Source organism: Rhincodon typus, chromosome 9, assembly GCF_021869965.1.
Source record: "Rhincodon typus isolate 14 chromosome 9, sRhiTyp1.1, whole genome shotgun sequence".
Taxonomy (NCBI): Eukaryota; Metazoa; Chordata; class Chondrichthyes; order Orectolobiformes; family Rhincodontidae; genus Rhincodon; species Rhincodon typus.
The window spans coordinates 67,925,745-67,943,972 of NC_063340.1; the positions used below are offsets into that span (position 1 = coordinate 67,925,745).

Here is an 18,228-nt window from a genome sequence, read left to right on the forward strand (position 1 = left end):
AACACAGCAGGCCAGGCAGCATCAGAGGAGCAGGAAAGTTGACGTTTTGGGTTGGGATCCTTCTTCAGAAATCTTCTGAAGAAATTTTCTGAAGAAGAGTCCCAACCCTAAAAGTCAACTTTCCTGCTCCTCTGATGCTGCCTGGCCTGCAGTGTTCCTCCAGCTCCACACTGTGTTATCTCTGGCTCCAGCATCGACAGTTCTTACTATCTCTGGGTTTAAGAATGAGTAATTTTTAGAAGAGGAGTGGCAGTTAGAACTTCCTTAGGAAGTGTTGGATGTGGTTACAAAGGAATTAATTTGTTGAGAAATCATGGCAATCAATCAATCTCCACAATCGATATAGTTACAAGATAACAGGGCTGGATTTCCCATTTAATTGGCATTGAGCCATGGAGAAATGTTGAAAGATGAGGAACATTAAGGAAGAGGGTCTGGGTTTCAGGTGGGCAGAATATGGATGTATAATGTACTTGCTGACATATGCTTAAGGCATGGAGCATTTTTGCTCTTACACCTGATCTGCACCCTACCGGCCCAAAACAGTAGAGAGTGGTAGCTGCCAGATTGCTGGGAGAAGAAATTCAAGCAGCTCTCATCTGCTGGCTGGAACCCAAGTCAGTTTGGCGAGGAGAAGATATATTTTGGGCTGGTTTTCAGGATAGCCTCACTCCTGTTCCACTCCCCCTGGGGCCCACAAAGGAAAATTTTCCACCCACCTTGGAAGGCCTTTCACTGGGCGGGAAGGTCACAGTGGCTTGATGAATGGGATTCCTAATGGTGTTTTAATGAACAAGGACTCCAATCTGTATTAGTTAACGTGATTCCCATTTTCTCCTGTGTGTTCCTCAACCACCTGAACTGCAGTGAGCATTTGGAACGATGACCACCGGGTTTCCAGTAAGAATGAGACAGTAAAGCTAAAGGCTACTTTTTAAAGGGCTCACCCTTTTGCATAAGGTTCTAACAGTCTGAAAGAGTTAATACTGAGGAGTGCCTTAAACACATCAGCCAATGTCACTTGGGCTTGGTGAGAGAAAAACTTGGGTTTTCAAAGGAGTAAGACACCCATGCAGGCCTTTCTCATAACCTCTGGAACAATGTCTACCATATTAACGTAACTGCTAGCTAGTTGCCATCATGCAATAAACTACATCTTAATACAAGAGCATCTTCTCATTAGATTACCTAATGGTTTTCTGCTACCACACCAGATCAGGTATACCCCTGTGAATCCCTACCCTAAAAGCGGATGGTGGCAGAAATCCAGCTTCTAATAAGCAATAATACACAGGGTGCATGCAACCTCTGCAGCAGAGGTATGACTTCCTCATAGAACAACCCACAGCAGTGGGTTAAAATTGAGCATCTGGATTTTCTTTCCATTTCAATTGGTGGCCTGTTGTTTCCTGACGAGCACACCTTGCAAGTTCAGCATCTTGTTAGGAGCACTTAAACAATTTAAACTCAGTGGTTGGGGTAGCTTGATAGCTCAGTGGTTAACACTGCTGACTCACAGCACTATGGACCCAAACCTTGGCTAACTGTCTGCTTGCATGTTCTCCCCACGTTTGTGTGGATTTCTGCCGGGTGTTCTGGTTTCCTCCCCTAGTCCAAAGATGTGCAGGTTAGGTGGATTGGCCATGCTAAATTGCCCATAGCATCCACTGATATGTAGGCTAGGTGGATTAGCAGGGTAAATGCAAGGTTAACAGGGGGAGGTCTGGTGGGATGCTCTTCAGAGTGTCAGTGTAGACAGCCTGTTTGTGCACTGGAGGGATTTTATAATTCTAGATAATGAGCCTCATTGGAAATTTAGTTTGTAATTCCCACAATATACCATGCATTAATTGCTAATGGTAAAGATTCACCCTATTGTTTTTCTAACTACCATAGAATCTGACATCCTGACGGAGAAAAAGTTTGATGCTTCCCACTCAACAGTACCTCCCTGGTGGCCTGACATAATTCTGAGATGTCAACAAAAAAATCTACCCTGTACATTTCTGAAAGTGAATCATGAACTTTTAACTTGATTGTGCAACATGTCAGCATGCAACATCACATCTCAAGGCCTTGATTTCCTCAGATAAAGTGCATCAATATGGACAATCATGTGGAACAACAAAACTGGAATTCTTTCAAGTAAAGGTTAACAAAAAACAGGTGTATTCACGTTGAGAGCCATTTGTTACCCTGCCCTTTTCAAAAGGGCTCTCACTATTAGATCTAAACTAGCTGCAACCAGATCTTCCCATATGTTTTCAAGAAAGCCCCAAGAGGAGCAGGTTCAAAGAGTCTGGGAGGAGATTTAACTGTACGGTAAAATATAGATCCACATATATTTTGGATCTGACTTACAAGTGAAAAATTATCTCCAAGGCTTAATGGATAAACATGCCCTGAAGGAAAATCTCACATCGGATTCATACTTTTCACCGAATTAGCAGATCTTAGGCAGGCCAGTAATTGAGTGAGAACAATCTACTTCAGCAGCATAAGGCTAGGTTTGGGATGCGGAACTGCCAAATCTCCCATTGCTGACTTTTATCAAATGCCTCCTACTGGAACGTGCATCTGTGAGGACAGCACTGGCCTTTATTCTCCTGACAACTGCCAACTGGGCTCAAGCATGAAGTAAAGTTCCTTGGATGAGGCAATGAAAATTATACCAAAGCAAAACAATCTGTACCTTCAGGAGATAAGGTAAGAAAATTAACAATTAAAGAATAGCCAATCAGAGAAGGTGCTAAAGAGGTTGTGCAATTATAGCCAATAATGAGGCTATGTCGGGAAAGAAGGAGAAAGGAAAAGAATTGAAACATTACTGCTAGAATTCCTGATTGAAGCTTCTGTTTATTCACCATTTTTCAAATCTTGTAAGTGCTGAACTTTAGACATCCAGCACTTCTTCCTTTTTCCTCGGATGGCGATGGCTAGCACGAGGGGACATAGCTTCAAATTGAGGGGTGATAGATATAGGACAGATGTCAGAGGTAGGTTCTTTACTCGGAGAGTAGTAAGGGCGTGGAATGCCCTGCCTGCAACAGTAGTAGACTCGCCAACTTTAAGGGAATTTAATTGGTCATTGGATAAACATATGGATAATAATGGAATAGTGTAGGTTAGATGGGCTTCAGATTGGTTTCACAGGTCGGCGCAACATCGAGGGCCGAAGGGCCTGTACTGCGCTGTAATGTTCTATGTTCTATGTTCTTCATCACCTCAAATCCCTCACCAAGACAGTGCGACACACCACTTCAATGGAGACAGAAAAAACACTGCATTGAAATCACATTTCATTTACTTGATAGAATATACATTTATAGTGGGGAATCTTCATTTATAATTTAGTGGAATTGCAGTGTGATTTGTGGCACAACTGGGCAATCAATCCATCAAGCATATTACCATGAGTCTCCTGAGTTCCACTTGCATTATTTCCTATTCAAATAGGATGAGGGGGTTTCTCTCCACAAACCCCCTCCCCCAACACACCATGCCCTGACAATTACTCCTCAATACACAAAATCAGTTAAAACTGATGCATGAGATAGCACTACACGTGATTAGCAATTTAATTGCCAATTGTGTCATCCCTCCTTTGTGCAAAAGCAGAGTTAAACATTTTCCAAATCACAATACCCAGCACCCTCAAAAAGCTGATGCAGATATCAGACAAATAATGAAGGCTGTACTCCATTGTGACAGGAGATAAAAACGATCTTCTGACCTGCATTCACTCCAGCACAAACCCTGCATTACAAACAGGGCTTTTGATTGACAGGTGGTTAGCATTCAGGAGGAGGCGAACATGCAGACCTTAAACTAAAAGCTGTCTTTTATTTTTTTTCTGTGACAATTCAATTCAGTGGAACACCCAAATACACAGTGAAACATAGATATTAACAGCCATAACCTATTTCTGGTGCTAATTCATACACACTGGTACTTCGCAAAAAAATTGCATAACCTTCTTTGTACAGTAGTTACATGTACTAATATGCTGGGGACATATTTCAGATTTGCATATTTGTGTAATCTTTCATTTATTCACACTGCACCGAGTTCAAACAGACCCTAATCTCAGTGGAAATTCATAGAATCAACCATTTTGCTTTCAAACTTGGTATTGGCTTATTGATAGAGTGATCCAATTAGCCCCATTTCCCTGCCTTCGTCACAAATTGCATTCTTATAAGTATACATTTAACCCCCTTTGCAAAGTTACCAATGAATACATTCAATGAACGCACTGTTATTCAGATGGTGCATTCTAGATCATAGCAACACACTGTGTAAAAATAAATCTCATATAACCTTGGTTCTTAAATCTATCTGAACATTGACCATCTTGCATGTGGAAACAGCTTCTTTTCATATACTGTATCAAAACACACCATAATTTTGAACACTTGTATAAATCACACCTCTGAAATATATGTCTTCTTTGACAATGTAATACTGAGGGAGTGCTGCGTTGGTGTGTCAGGCTGGATTTCATGAACATTTCCCTGAATGGGGTCTTGAACCCAGGTGAGGATGTTAGTGCTTAGCCACAATTGACAACTTTATAAAGATTTAGCATGTTTTCCGCGCTGTTATATTCTAATTTTTCCCCTTAATCTTTATTGTGCTACTGTACAAAGGAATTTGATTAATCCACCTTTTCTTTTACTTTTTCCAGCTTAATTGACAGCCATTTTGTTTACATGATGTCCACTGAGTTATTAACATATCCAAGAAACAATGGCAATGAAAATTACGTGTATGTTAAGTTGCGAAAAATCTGAATGGAATTGAGACATTAAGTATTTTACACGTTTAATTACTAATAATACAGACCCGAAGTAGCATTGGCCCAGCTTGGTTGCCGTCTGATAGGATCATATGTTCCTGGTCCTGGTGTTTTCTGTTAATATATAAAGAGCAAATTACCACTGAAACAACAACCCTTTTAAAGCTATCATTTCCTGGCCTATTTGAAAAATAAATTTAAACATCCTTTTATAGATCTAATCTTTGACATTTGTTCGTCAAATTTCCACCCCACCTCACCTCCCTCTTCCCTGAAAGCCAAAGGTCCTCTAGTACTATCTAAAAGTAAGGGATTGATTGCAAATCAATCATGAAATATCATAACTTAGTCTTATTCTTTTCTCTTCTAATCCCCAAATATGCACTTTCTAATTAGCATCCATGGATAGTGATTAGGAGCAGAACTTGTATTGGATTTTGCTTTCCTTATCACTGAGGCCACTCAGAGAAGCTTAAGGAGCTCTTGATTTATAGTGTTCAGCAGTACATCCTATATTAGACCAATTTCATTCTGTGCAGTTTTTCAAAATAATAGTCATTGATTATGTAACAATGCAAAACATTCATAAAAGTTTATCGTGTATATGGTAGACATTTAATCTGATAATGATAAGCAAGCAAATCAATACTTTTCAGCACGTTAATTCACCAATTAGACACTTGTATGGAATCAGGCAATCAACTGGTCATGGATTCCAGCCTTACTAGAGGCACCTGTACAAATGATCCAAGCTTAGACATAATCTTGCCACTCCAAGATCCAGACAGAAAGCGACTGCCTGGTTTCCAAGATTTGGGTATCTTATGGGATTGTCTGGTACAATGGGCCACCACACTGCCCCTTTAGCCCTGGGAACACTAAGAGAATGAATGCCTCCTCTTCCTGTTGACTGAAAGGATTCTACATATGATGGGTTGAGCTTCTAATGGGGCACATGAGCTGATAGCAGATATGTTTATGGACAATGTATTGGGAACCTTATTCTAATCTACGTTTCCACCCCATCTGGGAGTAGTGAACGAAGAGACTGGTACCTAAAATGAGAGAATGTTCAGTTTCCCATCAATGACAATGTTCATCTCAAAGTGCTTAAAATCCCCTGAAGAATTACCATTCAGAATAGAACAGTTTAAATACCCTTTAAAAAGATTAGTCTTCAGATATAACATCTTTGATTGAAAAGCACTGTTTAGGGTGGGACCAAAATCTTTCTTACACTTGCCAAAGGATTTCTTTAATACTCCAAGACTGGCAATGATGAATGTTTCGTCTGCTCCTAACTAAGCAGTTCCTAAACACCCACTTTTTTTCTAATTGGCTGTACAAAGCTACTAGTTTCATCACCAGTTGTATAAGTTGCTTAATTAATTCATATGCTAATTGAGATCTAACAACAGTAAATACTAACTATTCAAAAGGAAACACAGCCTTCGCTGTAAAAATTCTTTTCTGATGTAAATATTGTATCTTGCTGAAGTAGCTATTGGAGAATGGTATAGAATTAGAACTATTGCTAACTTCTCCTACACCTGACTTGGGAGCATCACGTGCATTTGTTAAATCTTACCCATCTCCAGATCAGAGGGTGGATTCTGCCGGGCTGTTCCCTGAGCAGACTTTCAAAGTCATTTGGCAGAATGCCTCATCACCAGAACTTTCCTACAAGCATTAAGACGTAGCTTGGCTGGTGGTGAGAAGGGCACTACCTGTGAGATTCTTCATGTACACCTGGGCTCTCTCCAGCTGTGGGGGAGGGGGGGTGGTGTTGCAGAGTGGGTCTCCTGCTGGAATGTGCTTTTGCAAAGAAGGTCTGAAGAGAGATGCAGTGGTTTTTGTTTAGGTTCGTCCCGAACAGTTCCGCGACACAGTACTCTATGCTCTGTGGGCTTTTCCTTGGGACGCACACCAAGACAAACATCAATTGTGCCTGGAGGACCATCAACTCCAGTGAAAGACGCTCTTTGGTTTTCCTGAAACTTGCCTGCTTCCAGTGTAAAGAGCTGACCTTGACTGTCACAGACTGGCACATTCCAAGGTCCAGGGCCATGTACAGAGGGACGTACTAAAGCTTCGGGGAGCTGCTGCCAAAGCGCCGTGGGGAAAGACCGCTGTCTAGGATATTTCTGCCAAAGTACAATGAGGGTCCATTCAGTTATCAGACCCTCTCATTGTCTCAAAATGTATGCAAATAGTGTCCTGCATGAGTAGGAAATGCCTTTATTTAAATGCAGGGAAGCCCTGAGGAATCTGTTAGTTTTTTTCTGTTTCTGCAAAAACTGTACAGAACTGTTTTAGTACCTTGAGCATGTACATTAAGATTTTTTATGAATAAAGTATATTTTTGCAATAAAAAATCTCCAACTGAGATCTGCTATATCAGTTCAGATGAAGCACTGAAACTTGGAACTCTGAAATGTGTGAGTCAGTTTCAAATTGGCAGCTTACTGACTGCGTGTGTTTTCCGTAGAATTTCATAATTTTTATGCAAGGTATGAGTTTCATCTGGAGAATGGCTTGTTAACTATTTTAGTGGTTAATCTTAACAGGGTGGCATAGTGGCTCAGTGGTTAGCACTGCTGCCTCACAGCACCAGGGACCCGGGTTCAATTCCAGCCTCGGGCGACTGTCTGTGTGGAGTTTGCGCGTTCTTCCAGTATCTGCATGGGTTTCCACTGGGTGCTCTGGTTTCCTCCCACAGTCCAAAGACCTGCAGGTTAGGTGGATTGGCCATGCTAAATTGCCCATAGTGTTCAGGGATGTGTAGATTAGGTGGGTCATCAGGGGATGGTTCTGGGTGGGATGCTCTGAGGGTCAGTGTGGACTTGTTGGGCTAAAGAGCCTGTTTCCACACTGTAGGGATTCTATAATTCGCATCTTTGGAGGCTCTATCCCTCATTCTCTTGCCCACTGAATCTGCTTCTTGTCTCCACATTTATTTAGTCTTTCTTTGTTACCAGGTCACCTGTACCTTGTACAGCCTTTGGAAGGGTTGAAAAATACATTGAAAATCTCAGCAATCTTAAAGTCTAGTACAATTTTGACTTGATAGTCCATTAATAGGTTACATCCTTCTAATTCAAAAACAAAGTTGCTGGAAAAGCTCAGCAGGCCTGGCAGCATGTGAAGAAAAAAATCAGAGTTAACGTTTCGGGTCTGGTACCCTTCCTCAGAACGTATGGTGGCTGGGAAAATGCCAGTTTATATGCAGAAAATAGGGAGGATGGGTGGGGTAGGGAGTAAACGATAGGATAGAGCCCGAAGAGAGAGAAGAACAGTTGGACATATAAACAGTTTATAAGATGCATGTAAACTGATGTTTTGCCAGCCACCATCAGTTCTGAGGAAGGGTCACCGGACCCGAAACATTAACTCTGATCTTTTTCTTCACACATGCGGCCAGACCTGCTGAGCTTTTCCAGCAATTTCTGTTTTTGTTCCTGAATTATAGCATCTGCAGTTCTTTTGGTTTTTACATCCTTCTAATTGTTTCCAACAAGTCTTCAAATTAACTAACACATAATTTCCCAACCTTTAGCAAACATCCAGCTCACATCAATACTTGGGATGTTTAAAGAATATCATTTCATGTCAGTCCAGTTCCACATAAGCAGACTTATTGCTCCTCAACAATCTTGCCTAATTTCCCTTCATATTGCAAAATATGCCCTAAAGTGTTGACAAGTTTGTGAATGCTGTCACCACTCCTGGGAATTCACACAGGTATATATAGCATTTGGAAAAGCATCTGCATAGCCCACTAATTAAATTACAACTGCTTTTGAAGTTGCATTGCTAGATTTTTGTGTTCATATTTTCAGATATCTACCAAGGGCAATGTTCTATTTGTAGACATTTTGAGCCTTATAGATTTTCATACTCACACTGGGAGTAGGTAAGAACCGAGGTACTTTTGACTGGAAGGACGAAGTCATGGTCTGAGACAAGGTTTGAGACTTCACATTATAGTGCCCTGGTGCTGGTCCTTCTTTCTGTAGGAGGTAAGAAAGAATCAGCAGCTACATCAACAAATACCGATAGAGAGAAACAATATTCTCCTCACGTCTCCTGAAGGAGCTAATCCTACATCAGTTTCAGTTCGATAGTTTCAGCAACATCACACTGTCATGGTCAAGGGATCACTCCTCCTCTACAGTCCTAGAGTCATTGGGTCATACAACACAGAAACAGACCCTTCAGTCCAACTCGTCCATGTCAACCTAGTTTCCCAAAGTAAACTAGTCCAATTTGCCTGTGTTTGGCCCATATCCCTCTAAACCTTTCCTATCAGGTACCTGTCCAAATGTCTTTTAAATACTGCAGCTGTACCTGCCCTTACCCTCTTAATAAAATTCCCTAAAAGTAAAACTCGCACCGCAGGATAATAAATTGTCAACTCAAAGACCAAACAGTAGCTGGCATTGGAATTTTGTGTTTTGGTTACTATCCAAACTAACAATGTTAAAACGCATTATTCTCATCTTGCCATCCAATAGCCTCGAGCTGTCAGAGCTTTTGGCTTCACCATCCAAGCCAGAGCTTATTCAAAACTGAAATAGCTCCCTTGCATCCAGGTTCTCATGTCCTTCTGCAATGATCTAAGCCCTAGAATGTCTTGTTGCTGCTTTACACTGTATTAACCAGATATCCAAGCCAGTATATTATCAGCAGGTCTTTACACGGGAATGAGTCCACTTTTAGTGCTGTAATAAATTCAGAATTGGGATTGGAGGTGGCATTTTCGTGGAATCATTAAAATGATCATATGAAGGAATATTATTGTTCATTGTTAATTATCCAAAGCCTTTCTTTTTAATCTTAGAATTGTGTATCTAAAAGACTGAGCTGAGGAAATATTAAAGTCAAAATTGAAAACAATAAAATAGAATCCCAGATTGTGAGGGGTAGATCATGCTTCACAAACCTTATTGAATTCTTTGAAGAGGTGACCAAACACATGGATGAAGGTAGAGCAGTGGATGTGGTATACATGGATTCAAGTAAGGTGTTTGATAAGGTTCCCCATGGTAGGCTCATGTAGAAGGTAAGGAGGCATGGGATAGGGGGAAATGTGGCAGATTGGATTCAGAATTGGCTGACCCTTAGAAGACAAAGGGTGGTAGTGGAAGGAAAATATTCAACATGGTGCTCAGTTACGAGTGCTGTACCACAAGGATCAGTTCTGGGGCCTCTTCTATTTGTGATTTTTGTAAATGATTTGGATGAAGGAATGGAAGGGTGGATTAGTAAGTTCGCGGACGATACGAAGGTGGGTCGCATTGTGGACAGTGCGGAGGGCTGTTCTAGGTTACAAAGGGACATTGATAGGATGCAAAGCTGGGCTGAGAAGTGGCAGATGGAGTTTAACCCTGAAAAGTGTCAGGTGATTCATTTTGGAAGGACAAACTTGAAAGCAGAATACAGGGTTAACAGAAAGATTCTTGGCAGTGTGGAGGAACAGAGGGATCTTGGGGTTCATGTCCACAGTTCCCTGAAAGCTGCCACCCAGGTGGATAGAGTTGTTAAGAAGGCGTATGGTCTGTTAGCTTTCATTAATTGAGGGATTGAGTTCAAGAGCCGTGAAGTTATGCTCCAGCTATACAAAAGCCTGGTTCGGCCACATCTGGAGTATTGTGTCCAGTTCTGGTTGCCTCATTACAGGAAAGATGTGGAAGCATTGGAAAAGGGGCAGAGGAGATTTACCAGGATGTTGCCTGGAATGGAGGGAAGGTCTTACGAGGAAAGGTTGAGAGAACTAGGGCTTTTCTCTTTAGAATGACGAAGGATAGGAGGTGACTTGATAGAGGTGTACAAAATGATCAGAGGTATAGATAGAGTGGACAGCCAGAGACATTTTTCTAGGCTGGAGGTAGCTATTACGAGAGGGCATAGTTTTAAAGTGAGTGGAGGTAGATATAGGGGAGATGTCAGAGGTAGCTTCTTTACTCAGAGAGTGGTAAGGGCGTGGAATGCATTGCCGGAGAGGGTAGTGGAGTCGGCCTCATTACGGGGATTTAAGCAGCTATTAGATAGGCATATGGATGATAGTATAAGGTAGGGGTGGAGGTTAGATAGACCTTAGGTTTAGGGTAAAAGTTCAGCACAATATCGTGGGCCGAAGGGCCTGTACTGTTCTATGTTCTATTATCAAGATTTCATAGAAAGAAGCATTGAAATTCTGATGAATTCATTCATGAAAACAAAAAGTTTGCTTTTGCAATGCCAATTGGGTAGACACTGGGTAATTTAGATAGCTAGCATGAAGTTCAGAATGCCACCTGCAGTAGTTCAATTCCCATTCCAGCTGAAGTAGATTTGGGACCTGCCTCCTTGCTCTGCCCCAAGGGTGGAAGGCAATGGTGAAATACCACTGACAAATTGCCAAGGAAAGCCACTCAGGATGAAGCATCAGTGGACAATGAACCAAGGACCTGCCTTCAGGCAGAACTCATATATCATAACAAGTCAGACTAACAGAGCAAAGTAAATGAAGCTATTGAGGGACGTGGAGTCTTGACGACACAATCTGTAGATATTTCATATAATACAAAGAAGATCTAAGACAGTGGATGCTGTGTCCTAGGAGTGGAGTGATATTAATATTGAGATATCTTGTATAATTAACTTAATGATTGATTTATTGAAACATGCAACAAAAACAACTTTTATGTTTCATTTGTTATAACAGTGTGCACCAGTATATATTGGGCAAAATTGACTACTATATATACTATAATCTTGAATAAAAATAAGTTTAGACTCGAACCGTGTATACAAACATAAATTTATACGTTTTTGGTGCAATTTTCAGGTACTATCTTCCATTCCATTTTCTTGGATCATGCCCTTATTTAATGTGTTAAGAGCATAGTGTGGATTTGAAGATCAGAAGGTTAGGGTCAGGAAATTGATAAAGTAACATGGTGAAGATTTGATGCCACTTTCTGTCAGGTACGGCTGCATTAATGGGGCAACCTTCCACAAACATGACCCAGGGCTTCTAGTCATCTGAAATTTTAATTATTTAACTTGCCTTTACACTGGGCTTTCTGTCTTCAGCCATCTTCAGTGTTCCAATGAGGTTTGAAGGCTATATTCAAATCTTACTTTACAGCCTTCTGGATACAAACTGAATTCAATAATTTCAGACAATATACTTTGCAGTTTTTGGTTTTAACTCATTTTTTTGTTTGTTTTTGAACTGCAGCTGTTCAACATTCTACCATTAAACCTTTTTCTAGACATCTTTTGCCAATTACCTTAACTTTATACCTTTCTATCTTGATCCTTCTTCCAATGGGAACATCGTTGTTGTAAATACTCTTGACCAGGCTCCTGATGATTTTGAATTTGTCTATTAAATCTCCTCTCAATCTTCTCTTTTCCAAACAAAACAGTCTCCAACTCTCTAATCCATCTTCATTGAAGTTACTGAAGTTCCTCATCCTCATGACCTTTCTCATGAATATTTTCTGCACTGTTGCTAATGTTATCACATCTTTCCTTAAGTACAGAGCCTAGAACTGGATGCAGCACTCCAGTTGAGGCTGAACTATGTGCTATACATGTTTAACATAACTTCCAGAGCTACAGAAAGGCTCCCACCAATCCATTGCCCTGGATAATATGCACACCTTAAACAGCATCAATAGAGTTGATTATTTGCTCACTACTATATTGCTGTATGCAAGAGTTTCTCAATTGTCTGCTGCATTGCCTTTATAACAGTGACAACTAAATTACTTATTTAGCTGTGAAGCACTTTGTGACATTCTAAAATTGTAAAAGGTGCTATATAAATACAAGGAGATAGCTCTGAGGAAGGGTCCTGACCCAAAACGTCAATTTTTCGTCTCCTCTGATGCTGCTTGGCCTGCTGTGTTCCTCCAGCTCCACCATGTATTGTCTATATAAATACAAGATTTTTCTTTTACCTGGGTGAGATAACAAATAGGACTGAGGCAAAAAAAGAGTTTAAAATGGTACCTGGAGAGAAGAAACAAGCAAATAATAATAATAAATAAATAAATAAGCACGACCTTATCATCATAGGGGTCATTTACATCAGCTGGCTAGATTATGGCGCAGATTAATGTAAACAGCATGAGTTCAATCCCCATATTAGCTGTACTGGAGGTCAGTTTCTTCACCTTGCCTCATATGCGATAATGAATGGTGGCCCTTAAGCTACATAACCAACCATCTTTAATGGAGAGAGATGCCCATGACATTTTGTGGATAGTTCATTGTAGCCCATGTAGTTTTATCCAAGATAGCATTTATATTTCCCTACTCCCACCCTCCCGAATCTTCACTGATTTTCATCTGTGCTTAAAGAATGAAAACATATGAGGAGTTTCTTTTCAAATAAGAACTTAAAATGAAGAACTCCAAACATGGAACCACTTTATGATTGAAAACCTGCCTGAGGGCCTTTAAATCTTATCTAGCTACACTGGTACTAATGCAAGTCGATGTGTAATGAATCTCCTGAGCTCTCACATGACAGAAGACATATATATTACAATAATAAATCTACTCAAGTGTCAGGACTAAATTTCTTTGTAGTAATATTGCTATAAAATTAACCCTAAACTACAACATTAACACTTCAAAAGCTCCAAATGGAAATAATGCAGTAAAATAACCTCCACAGTCCACGAAGGTTCACTGCTAGCAAATACAGAAGATGGATACCAGGAATTTCCTGATTGCACTCCATCCGTAGCTTTGCCAGGAGGCCAAAGGAAACCCAAAATAAATTGCACACAGAAGGATTCAATTGATTTTCTGTCAAAGTTACTTATGGCAACTTATGAGAAGAGCCGTCAAGGATATTTACAAATGTTTTTAATTTGCTCTTGGGATTTGGTAACACTGGTAGTATTTATTGCCCATCTGCAGACCATTTGACATCATTAAGAGCAAACTTTAGGAATTATTTTGAATTTAAAATGCTCCTGATGTTCTGTTCTCAGTGCAGCTACATTATTAAATATGGGGGCTCTTTCTGCAGTTTGATGCCAACTGTCCAGTTGAATTTCTAGGCAACAACCTCTGCTAGTTCAGTGGCATTGTTACCAGCAGGCTACCATACCCAAAACTCCAGCCTGAAGGTTGTGGAATTCCCTCTGGGGGTGGCGGTGGGTTGTAATTGTGTCCAAATCATAGCTGCCTGATTTAATAAAATGAGGTGGGGCCATTGGGATGATGTTGTCTGTTAGAATTCCATTTGTCTCATCACTTGAGTCCTTGATGTATTTATGCTGGCAAGATGCAGTTGGGCTGTAAACTTATATGGCAAAAGTGAGGGCCATAGAAATGTTTCAAGCTAGCATAATGGTGTGAGATTATTCAAGTACAACATTTGGCTACTGTAAAACCATCTCTCTTTGGAAGAACCAACTTCAACTTTGTAGTTTTTTTTACTGGACCTACATTTTACTACTTGATCTACATTACATATTGCATTTTGCCGTCCCTTCACCCAAAATTCTGTTAGAGTCAGACACTTGGGAAACGAGTGTAACTCCAATTGTCAGTTACAGTGACACAGCAGGATTTTGGATCTTCTAATTTCAATGTCAGTTAAACTCTTTCTGTCATTCTATTCCATTTCCTCCACTCTCTCTTTTCCATTTTCTCTCAGCCTTTTTTGGAAACTTTATTGTTACTTTATTATTCTAATTAATGAATCTAATAAATTTACTTTAACACTCCTGGAAACAACTTCAGAAACTTTTGCTTATCGTCTTCACTTTCAGCTCCGAGGTCAAATCCTCCATTCTGATGGTGGTCGCAAGGTCCACCAACTTGAATTCAGCTCACTAAAGACACTCTTTGTCTAAACTGCCATTTGCAGTGATTCTAGAAGACTCTCACTCTATGAATTGCCTCAGCTCTCACATGTCGGAAGCCATATATATTACATTCATAACTCTACTTAAGTGTCAGGATTAAATTTCTTTGTTGTAATATTGCTACAAAATTAATCCTAAACCATAACATTAACTCTTCAAAAGCTCTAAATGGAAATAATGCAATAGAGTAACCTCCACAGTGCTTGGAGGCTGACTGCTAGTAAAGACAATATAGTTAACAAGACAATATAGATAGCAAAGATTATAAGACTATAGACTTCTATAATGACTAGAAAATAGACACTTATGAGAGATTGCCAGCCAGTGCCAAAGTGCTCAGGGTGGCTTTGTAAGGTTGCAGCCTCTCAAGGGTATTTATAGTTGATTGCAGCAAGAAGGGCTAAATACTAGAGTTCTTCTTTGATGTTCAGGACAACCCACTGATAGACATTAGAACCCCTTGGGAATCCAGTTTTAAAAGTGATACCCTTTAATAAAAGGACTTCATGTGCACCTCCCAAAGCGACCCCACTCCACTCAGGCCCAAACACTTCAGCAGACTTCCCAATCTCTTTGGAGCATTGCAGGCACCTGGGTTGTGTGCTGCTCCAAAGATACGCTCATGACTCAAAAGAGTTGGGGGGATCAGTGGCAGAGATCATGATGAATGTTAGAAGCACTACCCAGTAAATTTTATGGTTGGCTGTTTTAATCTATGATTATTTTCAAAATTAACCAAACAAGGAAACATGTCATCCAAGTAAATGCATCAGCAGTCCCAAAAAGCCCATTCAAATGAACTCACAAAGGTTTCCTTGTTCCTAATGTTCTTCCATTAGTTACTGCTCAGTCAACCACTTGGCCTCAACTTTTGGAAATTCCTCTTCAGCATTTCTCTACTGTAAAGAGTTTGTTTTTTTATTTTTCTGTATTTTTGATCATGGACTGGAATGGGTAAAGGATTATTTTTATTTAAAAATGGACTGTGGAAAGGATTATTGCATTTTTTTAAAAAGCAAGTTACCTGACACTTATTCTAAGTGCTATTCACACTGCTGTTTGTTCAAGCATTGTGGAAAAGACTGAAGATGAGCTGGAACCAAGGGAGTTGTACAAAGGGAAATTCAACTGGCAATAAGTAGCTGATTGGTCTGGGGAATGGTAGCCAGTTGTCAATGCAAAAGGCCTCTGCCTTACAACTACAATATGATTGGCTCCCAGGAAGCTGAACAACTTGTGGATATGAATGTTGATCAGTGGTCAAAAAGGAAGGAGCTGTCCTTCTCTCTGCTGTTAAAAAAAAACCTCAAGCCTGAAAAAGTCAGTTTATCTCTCCCCATCAGTTGGTGTAAGCTGTAGTTTTTACCAAATAAGTTAGAAGCTTTCTAAGTGCAAATTGCTCCATGCCCCTGGCAAAAAAGTGAAATCACCTGGAGAAGAAATATTAAGGAGCAGCAAGTCCTGGCAAACCAAAAGTATCGTATCAGTGAACCCTGTAGACGGGGAATATTATCTATCTTCCCAGCTTTTCCCTCCAGCTATAACATCCCTTTTGTCGTGGTTATTTCTTCATCTCTTTTTGTGTGTGTGTGCACGTGCACGTGTGTGCATGTGTGTGTGTAGGAGTTGTTTTATTAGGGAGTTACAGTTTTACCTAGTAAAATTATACTCTGATGATTCATAATTGCTTACCAGTAGCTAGAATCTACTTATTTGTAATAAATAGTAATTACTATTAAGTACAGAAACCTGCTTTCTGTCAACCTGGGTCTGAAAGACAGATGAATTAGTATATTCTGTGCACTTTTAAAATCTTTAACTTTTGTGATGACTCGGGAAACAGTGAGGCTTCATTTCCAGAGTGCTCTCCGAATGAAGCATAATGCTACCTCAGCAGCTCACTTACTACCCGCAACAGCCTCCTCATCTCAAAAGATATTTATCCCCTCCTGGCCCTTATCCTCTTCCTCTCCATTTGGTCAATGTCCACTTGCTGAACATTTTGCAAATAAATGAACTAAATTTGAAAAGTTGCAACAATTATGCAATATGATGGGTTGTTGTCCAGTGATGCCTTCTCATTTTTTTTTAGAAAAGAATCTCAGTAATCCAGTAGCAGCCATTTCAGATTCAGTGGTTGCTCAGTTTAACTCTTGATTACTTCATCCATTTACTCATGACTGCCTAATCACTGTGGTTGTTATGATGCTTATTGAATCTTACTGCACATCTTAACTCTTAATGCGCTGAAACACCCCACAATACAATCAGCGCAACAACACTAAGAATAGCACTCAGAAACTAATGAATATTCTTCAGATTAGCTTGATGCATAAATGTTGGGCATATAACGTAATGCACAAAATGGGCAGAAATCTGACAGATAACCTCACAGTCTCATCTGATGCTTTTTATTGGTTACCTTGATGGCAGGTGCATGTGAAGTGTGGGCATTGAAGCCTCTGGAATTTATGAGGTTACATGCGTCCCAATATCTGAGTCCTGGAATGGACTTGCTGCGGGTAGTGACACTTTCATAGATATTGTGATGAAAGTTTCTCATATGTTATTGTCACTTGCTCCAACTTGGAGGAAAATGGATACCAGCTTTTACTTCTGTGAAAGTTTGACGTGTTTACTATAAAAATACCAGAAAGTAATTCTGAACAATGAATTTAAAACAGCATTTGAAGGAAGTCATGTGATTTAAGCCACATGACCAGCAAGTGACCTGGAGAGATAAACTGATAAGGTGTTTACTGAGTTGGGTTTTATGATTTTTGGAGAAAGAGAGAAAAAGAGAGAGAGAGAGAAGAGCCCAGAAACAGGTTCATGAAAGGAAAAGAGTCGTAATACCAGAGGTGCTGTTAGTAGCATTCTCATAGCAGTCAGGGTTGGGAAGAAGTTCTGACTTTCTAAGGAGTCAGCGAAAAGAAAACTCCAGGCTCAGACAGTTGTGGAAGTGTCAGAGAGGAAGATATCCCACAAGGCTGTTGGAGAATGAGTTTAGGGAAGTCATGTTAAGGAGTAAGTGAGCTGAGTTAGCAGCTTGTTTAAAGGTTTTGGGGAGAGATATTGAAGAAAATAGCACTGAATGAGCATAAAGAAAATTTGTTGAAAGGAAACCAAGTATAATTGTGCCAGCTAAGCAAGAAGCTTTAGCATTGAGAGGGGTAACTTCATTGAGATTTGAATTTCTGTAACATTATTGCTAGGGTAAAAGGGATGAATCATTCTTTTAATGGTTGTAATCAGACCATTTCATTAGTTCTTGACAGGTATATAGTTGGTATTTTCCTTTTGTGCAATTATAGTTCATGTCCTTTTTCTGAAAATACATTGAGAGTCTCTTGTGAGTATGTTTAGTGACTGATGATCTATGGAAGACAACAATAAAAATAATGCTCTATCAAGCCAAGTTCCACTCTGAGATCAGGTTTGGCCTGCTCACTTACTGCTTAGCATGGGTTCCCCACCCAGCTCTGCAATGCCGTTTTTGGGATTTTCTTCATTTAGGGTAAAATACTTTAAGTTGGAGCATTCTAAAGTAAG

General features: G+C 40.1%; 1 protein-coding gene across 1 annotated transcript in view; it reads right to left on the reverse strand.

Annotated features, from left to right (window-relative positions):
- Positions 1 to 3,179: 3,179 nt before the first annotated feature.
- stpg4 (sperm-tail PG-rich repeat containing 4) overlaps positions 3,180 to 18,228 on the reverse strand; it is a 49,098-nt gene continuing 34,049 nt past the window's right edge. Inside the window, exons 6-8 of the mRNA XM_048601337.1 lie at positions 8,701 to 8,808; positions 4,846 to 4,912; positions 3,180 to 3,258 (exon numbers count right to left, since the gene is read on the reverse strand). Coding sequence (XP_048457294.1) covers positions 3,221 to 3,258; positions 4,846 to 4,912; positions 8,701 to 8,808 — 213 coding nt within the window. The 3' untranslated portion in view covers positions 3,180 to 3,220. The remainder of the gene's footprint in view (positions 3,259 to 4,845; positions 4,913 to 8,700; positions 8,809 to 18,228) is intronic.